Source organism: Wasmannia auropunctata, unplaced genomic scaffold (genome assembly GCF_000956235.1).
Source record: "Wasmannia auropunctata unplaced genomic scaffold, wasmannia.A_1.0 LD336085.1, whole genome shotgun sequence".
Classification (NCBI taxonomy): Eukaryota; Metazoa; Arthropoda; class Insecta; order Hymenoptera; family Formicidae; genus Wasmannia; species Wasmannia auropunctata.
The window spans coordinates 1,125,826-1,149,794 of NW_012026805.1; the positions used below are offsets into that span (position 1 = coordinate 1,125,826).

The 23,969-nt window shown below is 32.2% G+C and overlaps 3 protein-coding genes across 3 annotated transcripts; 2 read left to right on the forward strand and 1 right to left on the reverse strand.

Moving 5' to 3' along the window:
- The first annotated feature begins 370 nt into the window (after window positions 1–370).
- On the forward strand, window positions 371–3,829 carry LOC105448438. The gene is made up of 5 exons (XM_011686973.1): window positions 371–674; window positions 761–1,019; window positions 1,116–1,300; window positions 3,027–3,269; window positions 3,649–3,829. The coding sequence occupies exons 1-5, from the start codon at window positions 419–421 to the stop codon at window positions 3,792–3,794; spliced, it is 1,089 nt and encodes a 362-aa protein (XP_011685275.1). The 5' UTR covers window positions 371–418; the 3' UTR covers window positions 3,795–3,829.
- Window positions 3,830–3,930: 101 nt separating this feature from the next.
- LOC105448437 (N-acetylglucosamine-1-phosphotransferase subunits alpha/beta) lies at window positions 3,931–11,475 on the reverse strand. Its single transcript, XM_011686972.1, has 7 exons — window positions 11,237–11,475; window positions 9,439–9,860; window positions 9,141–9,352; window positions 7,188–7,959; window positions 5,384–5,555; window positions 5,094–5,281; window positions 3,931–4,499 (listed from the first exon to the last, which is right to left on the reverse strand). Exons 1-7 carry the CDS (start codon window positions 11,387–11,389, stop codon window positions 4,190–4,192), a joined length of 2,229 nt encoding a protein of 742 aa, XP_011685274.1. The 5' UTR covers window positions 11,390–11,475; the 3' UTR covers window positions 3,931–4,189.
- Window positions 11,476–20,580: 9,105 nt separating this feature from the next.
- On the forward strand, window positions 20,581–22,475 carry LOC105448440 (cytochrome P450 9e2-like). Its single transcript, XM_011686975.1, has one exon. The coding sequence runs from the start codon at window positions 20,929–20,931 to the stop codon at window positions 22,435–22,437; it is 1,509 nt and encodes a 502-aa protein (XP_011685277.1). The 5' UTR covers window positions 20,581–20,928; the 3' UTR covers window positions 22,438–22,475.
- Window positions 22,476–23,969: the final 1,494 nt, after the last annotated feature.

Genomic DNA, 23,969 nt, shown 5'->3' on the forward strand with positions numbered 1-23,969 from the left:
TCAATATATTAATTCTAATCATCCTTTTTTATTTTTTCTTCTCGTCATTATATACTTGAATCATTTTTTTAAATTCTTTTTCTTATGTGATTAGCTACATTTTTTATGTATGATTTTATATATATGAAAAAAGTTAACTATGATCGCATAACAATTGAAAAAAAATAGCGCGGTTGGATCGGCAATACTTAGAAAAAATATAGTTATAGAATGGTAGAATCCTGATCATTAAAATTATTCTACTTGGAATATTGGAACACTTCTCGCACTCGCGCGCGGAGAGCCGTCGTCGACGAGACCTTCCCGTTTCCCAGACGACGGGAAGCACCGCGGGAGCACAACAATTGATCGAGCCGACCGGCCGTGGAAGAGGACGACGACGACGACGACGACGACGACGACGAAGTTGTTCGCGAGGATGTCGTTTGTCGAGCAACCGCCACTCGAGCGGGAGATTGCGGTGCCGGCCAGGTTGCCGATGATTCTGAAGCAGTTCTGCAAGGCCGCGATACGCACGCAGCCGTACGACCTGCTCAAGTGGTCCGGCTCGTACTTTCGCGCACTGGCCGACGGCGAGGAGCCGCCAATCAAGTCGCGACTCGAGTACCCGCCGCCGAGCACGGCCTCCGGCCTGACCCTGGGCTTCCTCAGGGTGTTGCTGCGACAGTTTGGAAGTACGGGAACTCCGCGAGAGAAGCGCCAGCCCTCGACGGCAAATCCCTATATATATTTCACCGATGCGGTCTAATTCGCTTTGCAGATTACAACAAAACGCTGCCGGTCGAGACGATCTCGCGTCGCTGGGATTGCCTCTGCCTGGACCGCAGAGACTTCGACACGATCCTCGCGATCGGGGGATTCCGTCGCACCTGCCAGGTGAAGAAGTTCCTCGCCATAGCGGTGGGCCTGCTCGGCGCTAATCTCACCGAGACGATGATCATGGTCTGCCAATTGTTCAGCCACGAGCCGGACGGCGGATCCGCGATGATCCCGCTCACCTTGTTTATGGAGATCTACGAGTAAGTTCGGCGTGACGATGTCACCGATTCTTCCTGTAATTATTGATGATAACTGTCTGCGATTGTATGTATATATGTAATGTCCGAAACGAACAGGTATTTAGCGGAACTCGCGTGCGACGGCAATGAAAGAGACACGTTCGAACAAGATACAACGGAGCGTACTGTGTGCAAAGAGAGTTCCGTCGAGCGTACTTGCTCCATAAACAGCCAAGACACCGACGTGGACATTAATTTAGATTCGGAACTGATATCCAAGGACGAGGTTGATTTGTCGAAAAGTACGTTATTCGACTATGTTTTTAAGTCTCGTCCAGACTGAATAAAATATTGTTGGAAACATCCCTGGTGAAAAATGTTCTCATACTTTTTAAGAATTTTTCATAGCTTAGATTTATGAATATTAAAAAAAATATTTTAAACTTCTTCAGATTTGGTAAGTTTTTTTCAGAATGAAAATATTTCAGAATTCTAAGAAAAATTGTCACGCAGCGATAGAGATGTAAAAAAAACATTTTTTTTTTCTAATAGAAAAAACATTAGAAAAAAACGTGTTTTATTTAATTGAAAAATATAAATTTAGTTTTTTTTTCTAATTCCGATAGCACGACTAATTAATTGTAAATAGTAATTATATAATTATATAATTAATTTTAATGTCATCTACAAAAGGAGAATCTTTTTAATTCTTTTTCTAAACAGCTTTTCTCCTTAAGTAGAATTTATTATAATTATTCATTGAAGTCCTTGCTCCAAAATATGTTTCAGAATCAATACATTGACTTTCTGCGTAAAGGTTAAAATGATTTGAAAAGGTTGAAAATGATAATTTAAATTTGCTATCTATAAAATCAAAAAATCATGTAAAATTAACTTATTTTAAGCAAAATATAGATATTAAATAGATAGCTGAAAAAAAAAACACAATTTTGAAAAAAAACAATCAGGCTTATGTTTTTTCTAAAAAAAAGTGTTTTATGAAAAAAAAAGAATTTAATTTTTTTTTCTATTTACATCTCTACGCAGGGATGTATCACCAACAGTACATCTGACCAAATTCAATTTTGCAGATACATCCAGTTGTATCTGTAAGATACATTTGTCAATAACGTTTTGTCGGATACATTGTCGTCGATAAATATTGAAAGCAATTTAAGAATATGAGTGGCATCGTGTCGATTACAATATTGCCTATAAATTTATCATTTTACAATATTGTTTATAAATTTATCATTTTCGATTTTGAGGCGATAAAACTAAAACTCAAAGGAATATCGTCAACATACGAATATACCTACGTAGAACTATTGTTGACATGATTTGTGATATCGCTACATATGTTCTGAAGAAGTATTAATTTATACGGTCGTTTGTGAAATTATCATTATGTTCTGGTGGACAAAATGTGCTACCGTAAAAGTTATAGAGTTTTAAAAAGATAAATCTGTGCTATAAAATCTACGATTATAGATATTATTGTCCCTCAACTTTTCATACAATAAATCTCTATCATCGCATTTCATCTAGTAAAATATGACCATTGTATTTTTCTCAAATTTTTAAATCAAGTCAAACTTAAAATTTCCTTTGAAGAGGTTCGCTCGTCTAATATAAATATATGTAAAAAGTAGAAGATTAATAGATCGTTATTCGCTATTTCAATATAAAGTTCACATTAATGTCGCTACACATTAAAAAAATGCGATAACAAAAAGTAATCGACATTGTCAAATACATCATGTCGGATATATATCAATTGTAATAAAAATATAAAACTCATTATAACGAAATAAGTTAACGTTGTTTGACGTCTTTAGCGACATTTTGACGTCAAAATGATGACAAATAATGTCAGCTTGTTTCCTAGGATTATTACTAAAATGCCACTCATATTTTCATTTTCAATTTTTTATTCTTTTCGATATCGATGACAATGTTTCCTGGTCTGGACGAAGCTTTACGTAGCTCCCGCTTGATTACTTTACCCATTTAAATTCCTCCTTTTAGCTGATCTATCGTCGGAGCTGATAGAGAACAGTTCATTCGAAAAAGAAGCTACCAGCTCTGAAGAAAGGAGAGATGAATCTTTGACTAATCCAAAAGATGATAGTTTGATCGGTAAAGATCGCACGGATAACAATGATACGATCGGTAAGAAATTCTGCGGAGTGAAAGATGCCAATAGCGATGGAAGCGTGTCTTCTGGAGTAGAGAAGGATACAAAAATTACGTGCTATCCGAATGTGCCAGGTAATCAAGCATCCATTTATATCTCAATCGTTTGAGTGCCAAAGGCGATCGTAAAAATCTGTACGATGAATATATATGGCGTGTTCGTGCCTCTCCTGTTACATGTCAAAAAATACCGCATTACAAGTAAAAATAAAATTTATACTTTTTTAAATTTATTTTTTAATAAATTAAAATAAATTTAAAAAAACACTTTGATAGTGATGCCTAAATTAAATCAGATTCTGAGATTTATGATAGAAGTCGAGTAGTGCTGATAAATCATTTAACAGATGAAAAAAGTGAGCAGCGTGATCGCTTTTTTCATCTGTCACGCGCCGCGTGGCACTCGAACAGTTAATAATCGTCCACTAATTGTTTATTGGAATTAAAAATGTAGGTATAGGACCTTGTTTGTCGACCGAGCGCGTTGCGAACGTAACGGCGTGGATGCTCGAGTGCGCGAAGCTGCAAGAGGGTATGGTCGGACCGCGAAATATCCGGCACATGAACTGCCCGTCTCTGCACGAACGATTGAAGTCGTGATAACGCCTCGTTATTTCGTAATAATGAATACGGAGAACACGCAGGCATGTACATAACTCGCAGGATTAAGATCTTTGATCTGCAGACGTAACTAATCACTCGCACGGTTTTGATTCAACAATCCATTATATATCTATTTATATATACATATAATTGAACCTTTTATTAAAATGCGATTATAAAAAGCGTTTAGTGTATCACAGAAATATCAGTTTTATCTAGTTTTAGAAAATGAATCTCTCAAAAAACTCTCAACAAACACATCTTCCGAGGGGACAAAAAAATGTACGTCGTTAAACTTATTTAATTTATAAATTAATATTAATTTATAATTAATATTATCAGTTTCACTGTACTCTATGCACACCGATAGATTTGGACTTGTTATCGATGCCTCACACAAGAAACGTAGATAACTCCCGAGTTCTGCACAATCTGCGCATGTGATGGTAGAACACGTGGTAGAACGTAAGCATAAGGAGCAACGCCAGAAGGCACAGTAGTAAGTTTCTAGCTTTAGCGCGGCTCGCTCTCCATTCGAGAAGTTCACGCAGGTGGGAGAAGCGATTTCGATATTGCGACGGTAGTTCGAAGGTACTTCGTAGCGGATAGAGCGAACGATAAAAATCGTTTAACAGAGCGCGAACGATCTCGTTCTCGGAACGTCGAATGGGGTCCATGTCATCGTTCAAACAGATAAACTTCCTGAAAGCGTTAATACATATGTAAATAATTCTCATGTATATGCGAATCGTTCCTATTGTATTTAAGCGAAATAGAAAATGTTATACATGGTGTCCAGCGATATCTGGTTAGCCAATTCAAGGATAATTCCAGGACATTTCAGGTAAAAATCGTGGTTTTTCCAAGTCGATTAATTTTCATTACTCAATTATTTTTTTATTGATTTGCGCAATATCATATGTTTTGTATTCAAATTAGGATTCTATATGACGAATCGATTAAAATGCGAATAAATTTAGAACAATATTATTTGTTGCTTTACAAATTGCTTGCCTCAGTTTATCTTTAAACGAGAGCTTCTACAACCATAAACTTCTCTAAAAACAACGTTACCGATGTTATCAACACAGTTCTTGACACACGCAAGAAATATTTCTTATTTCTTTCTTATTTTACGATTCAATTTTTTTTTTAGAATAAAAGAATGACAAAAATTCAAGGTCAATTCAGAAATTCCAGGGGTTTCCCAGGACACATTAAATTCCATAATAATTCCAGGATTCAAGGACATTCGAGGATCGCTGAACACCTTGAAATTATATACATGACACATACTTTGGTTCCCTCCGAATCTCATCGAGCAATTGTACCGTTAAAGAAACGTTGCTGGTCAACATCTCAAAAATTTCATTTTTGCCGGCCTTTATTATCTCATGCGGATACCGGCTACTTTTGCCGAATTTCATTTGCATCCTTCTAAAAATTGTCTCACAGCTCAATATCAGTTCTTTAGAAACCACCGGCTGTGAAAAAAATAAAAAAAGATTGCAATTTATCCATTGTGATATCAAGTACGTATTACTGAATAAAAGAGAGTAGAATAAAGAGAGTAGTATTATACTTACGAGAGTAGAATCCAGATATCTCTCACCGGGTGGAACATCAATGATTTCCGGTAGACTTATGCGACGCGAACAATTTATTATCTCACTTTCGAATTCCATGACTAGATTGTAATCGAGCGGCAGTGGGTACAATCTGGATAGAAGTGTCCTTATTTCTCTATCCGACCAAGTTCTAAAAGACATCGATCGATATGTAACTTCGGTCATTACTTAATTTAAGGGAGGAAGCTACTTTGCAAGACTAAAAAACAGTGATTTTCAAGAATTTTTTTTTTTTTAATTAAAATGAAAGTGAATTTCAAAAGTATAACAGTATTTTGCTGTATATTTGTGCAATAAAAAAAATTTTTGTATTAATAAATAACATGTTTTTTAAATAAATACTAGAATATTTTGATAACGTCGATATTTTGACGTCGCGCCGCTGAAGTTGTTCGATTGTGTACAATATAGGGCTGCGGTCCGATTTACGCTTGCAGCGCTCATGATCATCATTTGTCTTTATTTAATATTCGACTAACGACAAGGATGAAAGTATTCCAAAAGCATTGTGAGCATGAATCGGACCGCAGCCTAGGAGACGTAATTTTTGTCTAAAACAAAAAACCAAATTGTTTCTTAATTTTAATAAAATTATCTTCTATATGAACTAACAAAACTTTAAAAATTTCAATAATTTCAATAAGTTATGACAATTTAAAAAAAAATTAAAATTTGCGTGAAAAAATTTGAACTTTTTTAAAAAAATTGTTTAATTTAATTTTTTTATTAAATATTATTAGTAATATTATTAGTTTAATAAATAGAAGATAATTTTATAAAAATTAAAGAAAAAAATTTGTTTTTTTTATTTCAAACGAAAATTACGTCTCTTAGATTGTACACAACTCCAGTGGCGCGACGTTATAAAGACATTCTATTATTTATCAAAAAATATATTATTTATTAATTCAAAATTTTTTTTCATTGCTCAAATATGCAGTAAAACACAGTTAAACTTTTCATTTTAGTTGAAAAAAAATTCTTAAAAATCACTGAATCAGTGTTTTTTTAAATCGTGTAGAGTCCTTCCTTAAGGGGGTTTCACCTTTGCCGATTGTAAAATTAGCCCTTGTTTCATGAATTTTTTAAAGGAATTCTATTATATACAGTAAAACGCGGGTTTTTGCATAAACTTATATATTATTTGAACAGCAAAAAAATATTTTCTATTTATATAAAAATGTATTTTAATGCCTCCAAATGGTGATTGAATGTGACAGGTTTTTCGAGCTGACGGAAATAATTACGAAAAAATGAATTAAGATATCGACTTGATTCTTTTTTCCTCTTGATCCTAATACTTTAACGCATGGCGTGAACTAAAATCATGATTTTACAACAAACATTCAATTTGTTATTAATAAAAATTTTCAAAATTTTTAGGGCAAAAAAAATTTTTTTTCAAATGCTACCATTTTTACAAATTTCAGACAATTGACATCATTTTAGTTCACGCCATGCGTTAAAGTATTAGGAAGAAGAAAAAAGAATCAAGTCGATATCTTAATTCGTTTATTCGTAATTATTTCCGTTAGCTCGAAAAACATGCCACATTCAATCGCTTAAAGGCATTAAAATACATTTTTATATAAATAGAAAATATTTTTATTGCTGTTCAAACAATATATAAATTTATGCAAAACCCCGCGTTTTACTGTGTATAATAAATTCTCTTAAAAAAATTCACGAAACAAGGCTAATTTTACGGCCGGCAAAGGTGAAACCATTCTTAATTACGTAGATGACACTTGCTGTTTCTTACCGTGATTTATCGGTGTCAAACATGTCGAACATCTCCCCGACCGGTACTCTTCGTTTTTCGCTGGATAGAAAGTAGAAGTAAGAAAATGCAAACTGCATGTCCTCGAGATTTCTCACTTTATGACTAGACGTTTTCTTAAATTCAAGCTCAAACTTCTCCTGCATGCTACTCACGATCCATTTGTCTACCAAGTGCGGCATATGCGCCGGTACCCTCCTTCGCTCGAAGCCGTATGCGGCGTTGTATATCTTATTAACGTACAGCAAAGACTCCGCGTAAGTGTCGAGCCCTCGCGCGTTACGCTTCCAATGATTGGGATACGCGAATCTGTCGAACTTAATAGAATTGTTGGACTGCACCGCATTCATGTTGTTGCGGTAACGTTTCAATCGTTTCATATGATATGCAGTTTTGTTCAAAGCGTGTAAAAATTTGGAATATACAGGCTTAAGATCTCTCGTTGATTTATATTTTCCATCGTTAAATTTCATATCACGCGTCTGCAATTCCCTAGAACTGCTATTTCCGCTATTGCGAAACGTATGGATCGACGTGGAAGTGGTATTCAGATCATACGAACGATTATACGTTCGAACTGTAGACACCAGTGCATTCTTTCGCGATGGATGAACGACGTTTTTCTTGCGCAAGATGCTTAATAGTTTCAACTCGTTATTTTCACTAAAATCTTGCAGATACTTGTACGGATAATCGTCTTCCTCTTCCATTATCTCGCTATCTACAGGAACATCAGTCGTTTGACAATCTCCGCCTGTCCATCGGGGGAAAAATTTTTTTTTAGATAATACATATATGAAAAAACGTATTCACGTGTATTATCCCAGTAAACATTGACTAACAGTTATTATTAGTTATAATTTCCTACTCAACAATATACTCAATAATATAACACATAATAGTTATACAGGATGTTCACAAAAAAGTATTCAGTATTGATAGATAATACACGATATACTGAGTAAAAAAGCATTATAGTGAATTTAGTTGGTTTACATTAATGTATATTCATATTAAAATATTAAAACCTACCAACTGTACATAAATCGACATAAAAATGTGTGTTTGATATAAATATAGAAAGTTAGAAATATAAATATAATAAATATAGAAATATAGAAATATATATATAGAAATATAGAAAGAGTTAAATCACAAAATCCTTAATATTAATACTTTATAGAGTTATATTTGATAAAATATGGGCATTTTATTATTCGAGATATTTCACTTTTACATTAAGATAAAAACAGTACAATGGCGTTAATGCGCACTGAGTGCGCAACCAATCGAAATGAATTCGCTATTAGTAAACATAGATTGAAAATCATCAATCGTTTCTGAGATATAAGTAATTTTATGTTTTAGTATCATAACTGACTTACTTACTGGCTTCTACGTATCGCACTCAATGTGAAAATTTATAAACACCTCATTATTTACATAAATTGCGTTCTGAATGTCCTCATTCAATTTTCGCACACACTTTAGAAAGATTTCATCGCAATCATTCAGTTGTACAAGGGATTATACTTCTGTTCGGTACATGAAAATGGAAGGAGGAATCTTGGAACATATGGAACATCTTATGAAAATTTTGAGGTAAACATTTGGCAAGATTATTTTTTTTCTTTTTACGTCGCGACATATAGAAGTCAGTCATGATACACAAAATTGTTTATATTTCAGGAACAATTAAGTTTTTGACCTATGTATTTACTTTAAAACTTTTTGTACTCTGTATGGTGTGATTAAATAATTAATATTTAATAACTAAATAAAAGAAAGATTTAATAACCATCTACCGTACAAATGCTGAATACTTTTTTACGAACAGTTCCCGTTTAACAGTTATAGTCTCGTTGAGTCGAAAATTATGTTACTGTTAGTCGGCGTTTGCTGGAATCTCATTATAAAAAGATAATTTATATTCACCATCGAACTCGCACAATGTCGTATTACAAGCGTGATCGCACGACCCGTCGCCGACCCATGCCCACGGGCAGATCTCGGAGCAATCGGGAACCCACCACGCCAGGTAGATCTTCTGTCCGCCCGCTTGGGTCACGAAGTCTTCCGGCCAGATTTCGGCACCCAGCATAACGTCGTCGTTAAAATATAAAAACTTATCGGAGACTCCGGGTATCCTGGAGGAAGAGGGATATTAATTGCTCGTCTGCACGATGCGCCGTCCGTCACGCACGTGTAATGTAATCCACATATTTCCAAGCACCTATGAATATGACTTTCAATAGCAGGACTAGAAAAAGTTGGCAAATCGCTCTTATTCAGGAAAATATCTTCGTGAGTGACTAGGGTCACCCGTGGATTGTCCATATCGAGCCAGCTCGGTATTTGGCCGTTGGTAACGATGTAAACGTGCCTCACCCAGGGCGCATACATTTCCAACGACCGCAACGAGTAGCGTAACTCGTCTTTATCGCTGAATCTCGAGGCCGCGGCACTGAGATCCACAACGGGGACGTGCTGCTGAAAGCTCTCTAGAAACGCTGGATCGGAGCCGTTCACCCACGTGTAAACCACATCTATGGGGACGTGTTGGCACAATTTTTTTTGGAAAGACTTTCCTAGGATATTGTCGTTGAAGGAATGGAAAACCGCCTCGTACTTTTCCTTGCTCCATATCAACCATACCTGAGAGACAAAATGTTAATTGAAGTTTTTTAAGATAGCATTTAAATATAACAACACAACAGTAATAATAATAATAATAATAATAACAATAACGATTTTATTGATGTGCATCCAGTAAATGGAAATGGATTAAAATAGATTGAAAAAATTCATTTTAACGTTCGCGAATGTGTATTTCTGAAAATCTGAATCCATTTCAATGCCCAATGCCTTTTTATTCATTTACAGGAGTTGTTTTACAGGATAATTATACATTTTCTATGTCATTCAATCTAAAAATAAGTTTAGTTTTAAAAAGTAAATTGTGAATACTGGTTAATTCAAAATTCTAGATAGAAAATGCAGCTTTTCAATTTAATTAAATTTAAAAAAGTATAGGTTATAATATAGTTTTCCATAAAAATGAACCATGAACATTATTTAATTAAAAATTGTGACCAGAAAACGCATTGTTTCAATCCATCAAATCCAAAAAATGTTATATTATTTTAATATTATAGTAAAAATATTATATTGCATTCGTATTATGAGATAGAAATGCATTTATTTCCACAGAGGCCAATCCATTTCAATGAATTTAAAAATTTTAATTATTTTCCGTTTACTCGGCAGCAGTTATAAGCAACATGTGAAGTTGCACAATAGAAAGATGTGAGGGTAGATATATCGGCAAGTGTTGCTTATGTATATTTCTACCAACGTAGATTAACTTTAATCCAGGTTTAACTTACTTTATATCTTTTTCTACTTTTAAGAATTGGAAAATAATAAAAAGTAAATAAAACCGTGATTAAAGTTAATCTACATTGGTAGAAATGGACATTAAGACCCTAAACTTAACCTAAGAATCTAAAAACTACAAATAAAAAAATTAAAATACAGACGATAAAACTTATAACATGACTAAGAAAATAATGTAGATATAAGTATAGTGTGCAATAATAAAAAAAATTAATTATACAGCAAAAAGATACAGAAACTGAATTAAAAAATGTAATATAAAAATTATTGTCGACAATTATTGTGTACATTATATATATATATTTTAATTCAGTTTCTGTATCTTTTTGCTGTATAGTTTATTTCTTTTATTATTGCACACTATACTTATATCTACATTATTTTCTTACAATTAGTCATATTATAAGTTTTATCATCTGTATTTTCATTTTTTATTTGTAGTTTTTAGATTCTTAGGTTAAGTTTAGGTTCTAAGAAACACTTGCCGATATATCTACCCTCACATCTTTTATATATGCCGAACAAAACATATCGAAAGACTAGATGATTTAAAATATAAATTTCGATTGTCATTTAGATGGATGGTAATTATATACGACATTCACACAAAAAAAGACAAAAAATGTTATTCTAACCTCTCCAAAGTGCACTATGCCGATGAATATGCAAGTAAACGCCACCAATATCACGAGCAATGAGTATTTATACGAGAGCAAGTCGTAACACCGTCGCTGCACCAACTTCCATGTGCTCATTATATTGATAAAAACGTTAGATGCAATTAGCATCGCTATATTTAATCGCCGGGTGAAACCATGCGACGCTGCGCAATGCACATTGCTGCGCACTCAGCTGACTCAGAGCACTGTTGCACTTGTACTGCTTACCCATTGCGCATTCGTGGGCCACTATTTATAAGTCGAACATCGATAACTCGAACCTCGATAACTCGAACCTTCTACAAATTCGAAATTTAAACCTCTAAGACGAAAATTTTGTTCATTCCTTTTTGCTCCACTGCGGAAATCTCTATAAATCGAAATAAAACCTACCTTATTAACTCGAATTATTTGTCAGATATTTAGATATATATTATTTTACATCTGGAACTCGAATTTAAAGTAGCCAGACCTCTACAAGTTGAAGCTTATATAATTCACCTCTATAAGTTGAACTTTTATTGTCGCTGCCTCCATGGACGGAGACTTATAATTTTTTGGCACGTGGAGTACCAACATCGTGAGTGGAGGGGGGTGGAGGGGTAGTTAATGTTGGATTAATATTTTTTTTGTATATGTACAAATATACTACACGGGCTGAAAAGTTTTCGGAATTGGATACAAGATAGCATCATATACAAAAATTAATCTTATGGCTGTCGAATATATTCCTTCAAACCTCCGCTGTCCAAATTTCATGACATTTTACCGAATAATTTGTGAGTTACAGTCATTTGAACAATTAAGTCAACTTTTGAGTTTTTTAAAGAGTGGAAAAAACCAAAATTCATGCAGTGAAATGAGTTACAGTCATTTGAACAAGTTAACTTTTGAGTTTTTTAAAAAATGGAAAAAATCGAAATTTGTGCAGTGATCAAATATCAATATTTGAAAGACTTAAAACCTCAAGAAATCATCGATGACTTCAATGATTTTTTGAAGTTTTAAGCCTTTCAAATATTGATATTTTATCGCTGCACGAATTTCGGTTTTTTCCATTTTTTTAAGAATTCGAAAGTTGACTTGTTCAAATGACTGTAACTCACAAACTATTCGGTGAAATGTTACGAAATTTTGACAGCGGAGGTTTGAAGGAATATATTCGGCAGCCATAAGATTAATTTTTGTATATGGTGCTATCTTGTATTCAATTCCGGAAACTTTTCAGCCCATGTAGTATGCCCGTACAATTAATAAGTATAAATATATTTTATTACTGAGTTGCAACTGCGAACGACATTCTTCGAGCGCTGTTTTGACAAATAAACTCGTCCATTAAAATATCTATGTTTAATAGTCGTGCAAAATCTTTGTGAACATGCATTATTGCCACGCATTAATTAATCAATTAAAGCAAGGCCTTAGCCCGTAGTCTTTACTTATCACTATTTACATTTGTTAAAATTCGCACAAATTTCAATTTTTATTTCTCAAATCTTGCATGTGGAAATTCCACATGCCAGATTTTTGGCCTGTGGACTTTGCATATGCTCCATACTCCGTTTATGACTCTATAATTCGAAGTTATAGCTGTATCGTGTAACCATGATAACAGCCTGATATTTTGTTTTACGATTACATTTATTATATGTATGCAATAAATAATTCACTGTTAAATATTGATTTTTTTTCCTTTAAAAGCCATTATAATTGAAAAATTATAAATTCTCCCACAAAGCCTCCGTAAGTCGAATTTTCGCATTTTAACTCTTTTTTACACGAATTTTAATAAGTCGAAAACTCTGTAACTCAAAAGGTTTTTTCTCTTTCCTTGAGATTCAAGTTATCGAGGTTCGACTGTAGTTCAGTGGCGGGCATTAGTTGACAGCAGATACTGCATATATATGTGGTCCACAAATATTAAAAATAAATATTTTGTTAAATAAATATGTAACTCCGCCTATCTTTAATGAATTTTTTATTTATGCTTTTTATACTTAGCAGCTTGGATGCATATTAAATTAAATATATATTATAGTATGTTCATTTTATTAATTTTGTAAAACTAATATACATATAATAAAAATTTTAAAAATAAAAATTTTAATTATTCTTGAATTGCATTTTAATTACATTAAAAAATTTTTTAAATTACTAATAAATATAGATCGATATATGTATAGAAGACTAGTATACATATATATTTCTAAACAAATTAATTGATGCATCGACAATTGAATTAATTTAATTTTCGGAATGTTTTCATTATTTATTCTTTATAATTTTTGTCAGTTAAACAATTTTTTTGAATTAATTGACAAAATTAATACTTCTTTATAAATGTAAAAACGAGTAGATTATAATAGAACTCCATAAACTCCATTTATCCGAACATGTCGGAGGACAATTTAAGATAGTTTCGATAATCGAATGATTCGAATAATAGAGGCTCATTTATTATATATATATTATATTTATTATACAGTTTCGATAATAAAAGCTGGCTGTTGAATGATAATTAATTTGAGTTTAAAGTTATGTTGTATAAAGATACTTTACTGAAAAATGCATGTGCAAACTGCCAATCGGATAATAACTTTCTATTATCTATCTGCACCGGAGTTTTGAGTACAGAAGCATTCGATCTGTACGATCGACCAGTGCTCAAGACTCTCTCTGCCTCTATATGTCGAACTGAATGCTTTAAACGATCTTTCAGGTCCGGTGCAGCTAGGTTTTGGAATAGCATCCCTGACATTCGTGATGCCTCGTCTTTGAATATTTTTAAGAATAAATTATATAATTTTTTACTTACTTCGCCTTATACTAATGTATAATTTAAGTTCTTTTCCAACTTTTGTCTTGTAAAATTATTTGCTTGGTAATCGCTTCTCAATCTATTTTTGCGTTTGTATATTTTGCTTATCAATCTATTTCTGCGTCTGTATATTTGTTCGGCCTGTGAACTAGTCAATTATTGTTGATGATTGCTTGTAATTTCTGTTGTTTGCTTTATTTTTTATTTTTTTGTTATTTTTGCGTTTATTTCTAACACTGTTAATCTGCTCTGTTCATTGTATTATTTCTTGTTATTTTTCTTTATTAATTGTAAGTATTGTAACTGTTTGTGTTTGAGAGGAAACCTTTCCTAGAGCGCAAATTAAATAACAATATCAATCAACGATATTAAAAAAAAATCGATAGAAAACGATAGGAACCAATAGGATCTGCCAAAAATTTTATCGTGTGCTATTGTATTTATCGTTCTACTTTTTCTATTCTTAAAGAATATCTATTAGATATTTATGTATTGTCTACATCCGTGTCAACAAAATATTTACCGGAGATTAAAATAACTCATTAAACATGTATCTTTTAAATGTGTTGCATTCTGTACTATAGTTTCGATACTTTTGTATTTAAAATAAAAATTATTCACACTGTAGAACTGTGTATTGGACTGGATATTAATAAAACCAACAGGCTTTACTAGCATCTAATTAAACATATAAGTGCCATTTTATATATGTATATATCGTTTAATATGTTTTCTATTTGTTAAACGTTTCACACTTTTAAAAAATGACTCAAAAACCAATTTTTTAAAAATTTTTTACTTATACTTTAACTGCAACGGCCATTTAAAATCATCAGCACACAGGAATTTTACAGTTATCAAGCGTCAATTGTTGTAAATCTTGTTTATCTGATCTATTTAAATAATCCAGAAACCATTCTTTCTAGTTTAAAACAATCTGTTTTTTTAGATCATTACAACTTTTTATTCTTTCAAAGTTAATAAATTTTGTTATTTTTGTTTCTTTCTAAAATACGAATTTAACATTCCTCGCATTTTTAAGCCAAAATTTTTTCAAGGAGGGAATAAAACATCCTAATCAATTTTTTATCAGTTTTTAATGGAGTTTTAAATAAGTATAAAAATTACAAAAAGTTTGAGGTACTTTGCCATTTGAAAGAGTATAAATACTATAATAAATACTATAAATGCAGTCGATTTATTCAAAACTAATTGAAATTGTATAAAACAAAGTTATAAATGAAACGTTATAAAGAAGCCGAATGTTTTAATGTAAGCGATATGTATACTATAATTTTTTTTTCAATAACAGGTAATAATTACTGTTATAATTATTGTTTATAAGAAATTTTATTATCAAATAAATAAATTGCAAGTTATACTGATGCAACTGATTATAGAAAAGCATCGAGAAATTATTTAGGTATTCTATGACATCTATACATCAAGAGCTCGCTGATAGCTCAGTTGAAGCATTATGTATAGTCGATATGTAAGGGCCATAATAAGGTCCTTATATGTATAATATTATCAATGCAATTTTATGAAGAGCACATGCATATATGTATTTTTAATACATACACACACAATAAATTACATAATATTCGTTTAATACATATGTCCTTTTATTATAAATTTTGAGATCTTTGACGATCCAACAACAACATGTTGTTATACAACATGTTATTATATATTGCTGCAAACTTAGCCGCCTTGAATCGCTGGTTCCACAATTCACAGACATAATAAGCAACTTTTTAAATTTTCTCACGATTTTCAACGAAATTATCTTATAAAAAATACGTGATATAGAAGTTTATTTTTCATATATTTGTTCCATAAACAATTCAATAACTTTTACACAATGTTTATTTATAATAATATTATGCAATTACTAATTACTTATCTTATATAAAAAAAATTAAATTTGATATTAAAGAGTTATGTAACAATTTGAAACAAAATTTGACATATAGCGTCCTTCGTTTCATCTGTGAACTTCAACACGTTGAAGTAATTGCGGTTGAACACATTGCGGTAATATGTTAACATCGTTAATTCACACATCTTTGATGACCATTTGCATAAATCTCTAAATATATATGGAACATGTATATTTCAGTAAACAAAATTGAAAAGCAAAATCCATAGCAGCTGAAACCATTTCCTCGCATCAATTTTTAATACACAAACGTAACCAAGCAAACCTGTGACATATACGTGCACTAACAATAAGCGTTATAAAATAGTCTGATATCGCATACTCATATTTACCGTATTTCACAATTTTGGGCTTCAAACTTATAAAAAGTTGACATTATGTTTATCTTAGTTACAGTCAAATCAGACTTATATAACAGGTTTAAGAAAAATATTTTCTCAATATCAAAACAAAATTTCTTATTTTGAAGAATAAGAGATTTTACCATGTTTTTTAGTTTAGTATATAACATCCTTTCCTCATGAAAAATATTTTCATTTCTCGATCAATCAGTTCTCTTATAATCTTTGTGTAAATAAATGTATCGAAACTCTTATTTAACCACAAATGATCGTAACTTATACATGTAACTAAATTGCCTGCTTGCGATATTCCGACCGATTGAGCTAACTAAAGAAATATCTTCATCAAGTAAAGACGGCGACACAAATGCAACGCATGGACATTCTATTTCTAGATGTGAGATACTTTGTGATAGCAAGCATATATCGTATTTATCTAGAAATATTATTATTCTAAATGTAATGATAATATCTTAAACAAAATAATAATAAACAAATATAAGATTGGTAATGTAAGGAAAAAATTTGAAACACAATTTTAAAAAACAATTAAGTTAATATTTTATCCCAGGGATAAGATCAACATAAGCGTTCGGCAATCTGCAGTATTCTCTTAACTTCTACAAGCGACTTGACTCTTTTAGAAATAAATTTATTTTCGGCAAACTCAGTGCTTCTTGAACCAATTTTTGCTTTATTAAGAACCAACAGCAATTACCACCGCATAAGACGGTATTGGTTTTGTTTGACGGAATTTATATATTTTAGAATTATTTCTAAAACTTACATTTTCCAATTGTGCAGACATTATAACTGTTTTTTTGATATTGTAATCTGTAAAATATGCGCCAACAACAATTAAAAGATAATTCAATTTTAATTTAATTAGGGCTGTATAAGAGAATATGGGCTGCGTAATGCGTATACATTACAAAGCATTAAAATTTATTTTCACTAATTATCTTTTTCGCAAATTAATATTACTTTTATCAATAATGTCAATAACAATAAGTCAAACGTAATTGCTTTTTATGTAAACGTATACATATGGAATGCATATGTTACCGTCAAAACTCATAATTCGTTAAAACCCGAATTCATTAGTTAAAACTAGAATGGTTGATTAGACGTAAAATAAAAAACGTACAATTATAAATCTCGTTTCATCCAATAAACAGAGGAGGAGAGATGGTTGGACCTACGCGTGAAAAGTCGAAAATCCATGTGAAACAGTACAATCATAGACCTCATTTTAATTAAATTTAAAACTAGTTTAATCTAATAACTAGTGAAATCTGGTTTTAACGATTATAAGTTTCTGATGCTGTAAGGTGTTGAGTACTTATTTTTCGAGCCACGTTGCCAGACGTTGATTGTCGGGAGGAAACGGAAAGGCTCAAAGAATGAGGAATAAATCGTAGAGTGTCAGGTAGAGCGAATAACAGAGGGGAACGGTAGTTGGGTCAGGAGAAGGAGGTAATATGAACGTAGCCAAAACACAGTATATTTGCTATCGCAGATTATACACTTTAGTACGTGGGAAACGTAAAAGAAAACTATCAGAATAAGATCTGTACTACTACACGGCGGAAATGCGAGTGCCTGCTTCTTTCTCGATGTCTACGCAACTGTTGAACACAAAACACATATAATTGCTTATCTACATTTAGATTCTTATTTTTGCAGAAAACGTAAATTTGACAGATGATGTATCTTGACATGGAAATCAAGCTCTTGCATATGCTAGCTGAAAGATTAGAAATTATTATGCAATACACTTTGACATACATTAATTGTTTCATTTATTTACAATTTATCTTGTAGTTTGACAGTAAGAAACGTTTATCATTGGAAGTTTACGCAGATGTTAGCCAATGTAATGCAAAAGAAAATTTTTGTATCTCATATACAATTTCAATTTTACATCTAAAAGTATCATATTGTATATCATAGATATTTAATTATTTAATTATTGACGCAATTCTTGCATCAATAATTTTCAGCAACTACAAAATGACATATTTTTACTTATTGTTAGCTTCAACAGTTTGTGGTAACTGTATAGTAAATGAACTTCCAAGATTCTTATGATACGGTTCAATAGTATATCGTAAAGGTGTCCCAGAATTTATAACATCTTCAACACTTCTAATTTTAAGAGCGTAGTGACAATCTAAAATCTGATTCGATATTAAATACTAAAAAAAAGTCAAAATCATTTGTAGATGAAAATGTACTCACTACTTCGGTAATTGAAAGTTTCTCTTCTATAGTCAAAATCACTTTTCTTTTAAAAAATTTCGGATGAAGATTCACACTTAAGTCGAAATGGATGAATTACACGTGCGAATTCTAATAATTGTAACAGAAATGAAGAAATATGTAAGTGATAAGTAATGTGTAAATGTTTCTTATTACGCGTATGTAGCTAATTAAATAATTAAATTGGTCTTACCAACAATCTTGCCTGGTCTTGCAAACAAATGTGGATCTGTGGAAAATGAAGTCATTTTAAATTATTCACGTTACAGCCTCTCCAAATAACGTTCAATAGAATCCTTTAAATCTGAACTGATCACGAGGATGCCGTACTTTTAATTCCTTCCTTTGTCCCAATACCCTCTTTCTCCTGTTTGACATTATTTGTTTTACTATTATTTACTAAAATAATCGAATTATTTGTTAGAATATTGAATAACAAAACTGTAAATGGCGTAAATGATTCGATACGTTTGATAGCTTGCAGAATGCGATGTTAATTTAATTTAATTATACAGTCGAACTTAAATGTTTAACGAATTCTATATGAATTTTCTTAATTCCATGTACAGCCGTTAAATTGCACATGGATTAAATATTCGCACTTGCAATGCAATTATTATTTGAGGCTGAAATAGAAATATACTGATCCTAATCAATTGATGCTCATAAGCATCTTAAAATACTAAAAAGAACTTATTGCGAAAAATATTACCTCAGCCAGAAGTACACATAAATGAGTACTTCTGTTTTCGGATTGGACTTGTTTTATAATTTTTAATTTGCATATTTAATAACAGAAATTATAATTTACAATTTGCAAATTGGAAGTTTACTCACTTCGTGTAGAATATCTATTTTTAGTGTTTTAAACGGACATATAACAATTGTCTTAACTGTTATAACAAAATATATACTTATATCAGTTATACATATAATTAAGGGGAAACACCACTGTGACGAGTTTAAAAAATCGATTTTTTTTACATTTTTGTATTGTTTGAGCTGATTGAGCTTGATTTTTGCTTAAAAATATGTACCTTAAATATTATGTTGAAATTTACAATGGAACTATAGTAAATATGTAATAAAATAGCACGTGTTCAGATATATACGCCCGGCCGCGGAAAACTTTAAACGCGTTTTTCTCGAAACCACGTTTTCGTAGCTGGGCGCTCGCATATCTTGGCCAATTTTTATCCGATCGACTTAACATAACATTTGGATAGAATGTTCACAACAACATTGTCTTCAGTTGCACGTACAATTTTTTCAATCGGATTATTATTTTTTAAAAAACAATTAAAAAAGTAACGATTTTTCTTGTAAAATAGCGAACTCTTTTTTTAAAATAATGCTATTTTGTTGAAAATTATTTTTTCAAAAAATCCGTACGTGCAACTAAAACTACACTCATATTCTTTAAAATGAAAAAAGAATTTTTTATTTCAGAGATCCCGTTCAGACGCAGCACGGGCGCCCGTGCACCCATGTTTTTCCAATGGTGGTTTACGTCATCGAACATGGTGACCACAAATATTAATATTAATTTATGATTTTTTTTATACAATCTTAAATATATGTATTATTAATATATAAAGCTAATAGTTCATACAACTTATTAATTTTTACAAAAAAAAATTCACGAAAATAGCCTTTTTTTTCGGCCGTCACAGTGGTATTCCCCCTTAAAATTATATCATTCTCTTTAATTTTTTCTTTTACTTTTTTTCTTTTCTTTTCGATACCATCTTTAGACTCAACTAAATATAAATATATTGACAGCATTGAAATAAAAACTGTTAATCGCTAAAAATACAATATATATGGATCATTTCCTTATTGAATAATATTCAGAAATTGCACTGTTCAATCACTTGTTCTAGATTTGAATACAAGGTGGCGCACAAGAATCTCAGCGTCGGTAGCAGCTAATAATAGTCTCAATATCAATGTCAAGATAAACCTTAACTGTAATATAAAAATGAGAAGTTTTATTCGAAAATTATTTTTAACCTTTAAGATTAGATTTTATCTAATCTTAAATCTTTATCTAACGAGTAACGTGTGTGATTTAACGGAGTGTGATATAAATTTCATAATAAATTGCATAACGAACATTGCGTAACATACTTCGCATACACGATAATTTCTCTTATCCTGTTATGATCATTATTGCAGTGTACTCTGTACCGTCTGCATGTGGGAAGTTCAGTTGCTTCTGCGCAGTTGTGTTTTATAACTCGTTTGAGAGAGCTTTTTGAACGTTAAACTTTTAGTATTGTTAGTTCAGTCCTCGAGAGCAGAAATGGCTGTCACGCTTGTGTTCTTGAGCCTCATAGCTCTGGTGATTTGCTATCTCTTCCTGACAAAAAATTATAAATACTGGCAGAAACGTGGAATATCTTGCCCGGACGGCGTCGTGCCTGGTTTCGGTCACTTCTGGCCAATTATCACACAGAAGACAAATATCTCCGAGTTTTGTCGCGAGTTATACAATGCTAATCGAAATCACAGCCTGGTGGGATTCTACAACTGTATGACACCTACGTTGATGGTCCGCGATCCTGAGTTGGTGAAGACCGTGCTTGCGACGAGCTTTACGAATTTCCACGAGAATGGCTTCAAGATCGATCCCGATTTGGATCCACTTCTGGCGAGCAATCCCTTCTTCGTCTACGGTGACACGTGGGTGACCGCGAGAAAGCGCTTGACCTACGCGTTCTCCAGCGCGCGACTGAAATTTCTACTCGAGAGCGTTCAGCAAGTGTGCACGACGTTCGACAACTACCTGGATAGGAAGCTTAAAAAAACCGGGAAAATAGAGCTGGAACTAAAGAACTTATTCTCCAGATTCACCGCGCAGGTAGTATCTGGCGCTGGGTTTGGCGTGGATGGATTTTGCTTCGACGATGACAAAGAGAAGGAGTCTTTTTATACGATGGGCAAGTCCTTCCTCGAGCCGACTGTTTGGAACAACCTTGTCTTCACTATTACGTTCTTCTTCCCAATGCTTAGCAAAATTTTGAGAGCGAGATTCTTACCGAAAAAGGCTGACAATTTCTTTAGAAATCTGGTTGCGGACGTTATGGAGCAAAGAAGAAAGGAAACGACACCTAGAAACGACTTTCTCCAGCTGATGGCCAATTTAGAACGGACGGAGGGTGATACGTTTGACCTAGATGTTCTCGCGTCCCACGCGTTGTCATTCTTCGTCGACGGCTACGAGACTTCCAGTATCGTTTTAAACTTCATCGGCTTCAATTTGGCCACTCATCCAAAAGTGCAGGAGAAATTACGCAAGGAAGTGATGTCGGTGCTTAACAAACACGATGGTGTAATCGCATACGAAGCCTTGAAAGAAATGACGTACATGGATCAGGTGATAAATGAATCGCAGAGGATCATACCCGCATTAGGATTCCTGAACAAGCTTTGCACAAAGGATACCGAGTTGAAAGGTTCCGACGGACTTGTCTGCCGCGTGGAACGTGGAACGCCCATCATAATACCCGTTAGCGGCCTGCATGCAGACCCACAATTATGGGAGAATCCCGAAAAGTTCGATCCCGATAGATTCGGCCCAGACAGAAAGAACAGTATCGAGAAATTTTCCTTTCTTCCGTTCGGCGAAGGACCGCGAATGTGCGTGGGAATGAGAATGGGTCTGCTGCAGATAAAAGCGTGTCTGGCTACGTTTCTGAGGAAATACAGCTTAGAGCTTTCCCCAAAGACAAAATTGCCATTAAAGCTGACAGCTTCGTCTTTCCTTCCCGCTGTAGAGGGTGGCGTTTGGGCCTTTGTGCGGCCGATTTAATTGAATAGGAGATTTTTTTTTCATCTATTCTTTTTTTTGCTTTTTTTTCTTTTTTTTCAATTGCACAGAATTTTGTAATTGATTGTTGATTTTTTATTGTTTTTAATTATATCTACAAGATTAATGCTTTTATTTGTATTTTTTAATTTTAAATGATACCTTAACACAAGTTGTATTTAAAAGATAACAAATATTGAAAAACGCAAAATTTCCTAGGACATTGAGAAAATATTTCATTTATTTCAAGAATTATGAACATTACGTTCTCTTACTTTTTAATTATGCAAATCAGGCCTGGTTACAGAAAATATTAATTATTGCGTTTCAAATTATTTTTTATCGCATGTTCAGATTAGATATTATTGCAGTAAAAGATATAATGGTCAAGTACTATTGTATTGACGTATTAATTCTTGCCCACAACTCCGTGATACAAATTATCAGTTGTTGTATGCAAGATAACGTTGCGATACAACGGTTGTAAAAGAATATTAATGCATACTTAATAAGTGAATAGCAGTATAATTAGTGCGCAGTTATAATAGTTGCGATATTAAAACGCAACAAAGAATAAATGATAAAGCACACTTAACAAGTGAGCAATAATTTGTGCGCAGTAATAGTAATAATAGTAATATATATATTACATATTAAATAAGAATATATAATTAAATGATTTACGTTTATAATACAATGTATAAATCAGTTATTTTGTAAAATATAACAGTTGTCGCTGGATATAAGTTATATTTTATTACAAAACAAGCAGTGTGACTGTAGGAAATTGTAATCCCCCGAGAGGAATCAATAAATATATTAATTAATTAATTAATTAATTACAAAACGAGCAGTTTATAATTAAATCATATTCTTATATTAATATTATTGTATAATTTAATAAATTGCAAATAATGCGGGAATTGTGAATAAATGAGGGAACGTATTAAAGCATAATTGTCTGTTTGTAAATTTATCACAAGAGGGAGATAGATAATATCTGTACATAATAAAAAGTACGTTTCATATGTTATGTATGAAGTTTATTTATTAAATGTACTTCTATATACTATGTACATACATATGTATTATACATAGTACAGCAGCACTTTAGCGTAATTTTTCTCACAAAAATTTATATATTTTTATAGCTGCACTAAAACTAAGTTTCTCATTTTGTTACTTTACGATGATATAATATACAATATGTCCCAAAAAAATTATTTATGAAAATAATATTACAGAGTACAGTGGGACAATTTGAATAGTAGGGTAATTTGGATAACAGTAAGTATTTGCAACAATTTCAGAAAAATAAGATTTAAATTACATTTTATTATCATACATTGATTTAATGAAATGAATCTTAAAATCTCTTCTATTTCTGAAATTCTTGCAAATACTTACCCAATCAGCACACAATATTTTTTAAATGTTTTTTTTCATTTTCTAAAATCATTTTGGAAAAAATATTTATTTAACATTTATTTAATATTTTTTTATTAAATATTCGTTTAGAATGATTTCTAAAAAAC

Excerpts from the sequence above, each read along its gene's own strand:
- LOC105448440 (XM_011686975.1), top strand. The coding sequence starts at position 20,929 with ATGGCTGTCACGCTTGTGTTCTTGAGCCTCATAGCTCTGGTGATTTGC.
- LOC105448438 (XM_011686973.1), top strand. The coding sequence starts at position 419 with ATGTCGTTTGTCGAGCAACCGCCACTCGAGCGGGAGATTGCGGTGCCG. Across the intron at positions 675-760 it reads GTTGCTGCGACAGTTTGGAA|ATTACAACAAAACGCTGCCG; the intron begins GTACGGGAACTC and ends TTCGCTTTGCAG. Across the intron at positions 3,270-3,648 it reads GTGCTATCCGAATGTGCCAG|GTATAGGACCTTGTTTGTCG; the intron begins GTAATCAAGCAT and ends TTAAAAATGTAG.
- LOC105448437 (XM_011686972.1), bottom strand. The coding sequence starts at position 11,389 with ATGCTAATTGCATCTAACGTTTTTATCAATATAATGAGCACATGGAAG. Across the intron at positions 9,353-9,438 it reads ATTGAAAGTCATATTCATAG|GATACCCGGAGTCTCCGATA; the intron begins GTGCTTGGAAAT and ends CTCTTCCTCCAG. Across the intron at positions 4,500-5,093 it reads GAGATTCGGAGGGAACCAAA|GAAGTTTATCTGTTTGAACG; the intron begins GTATGTGTCATG and ends TAACGCTTTCAG.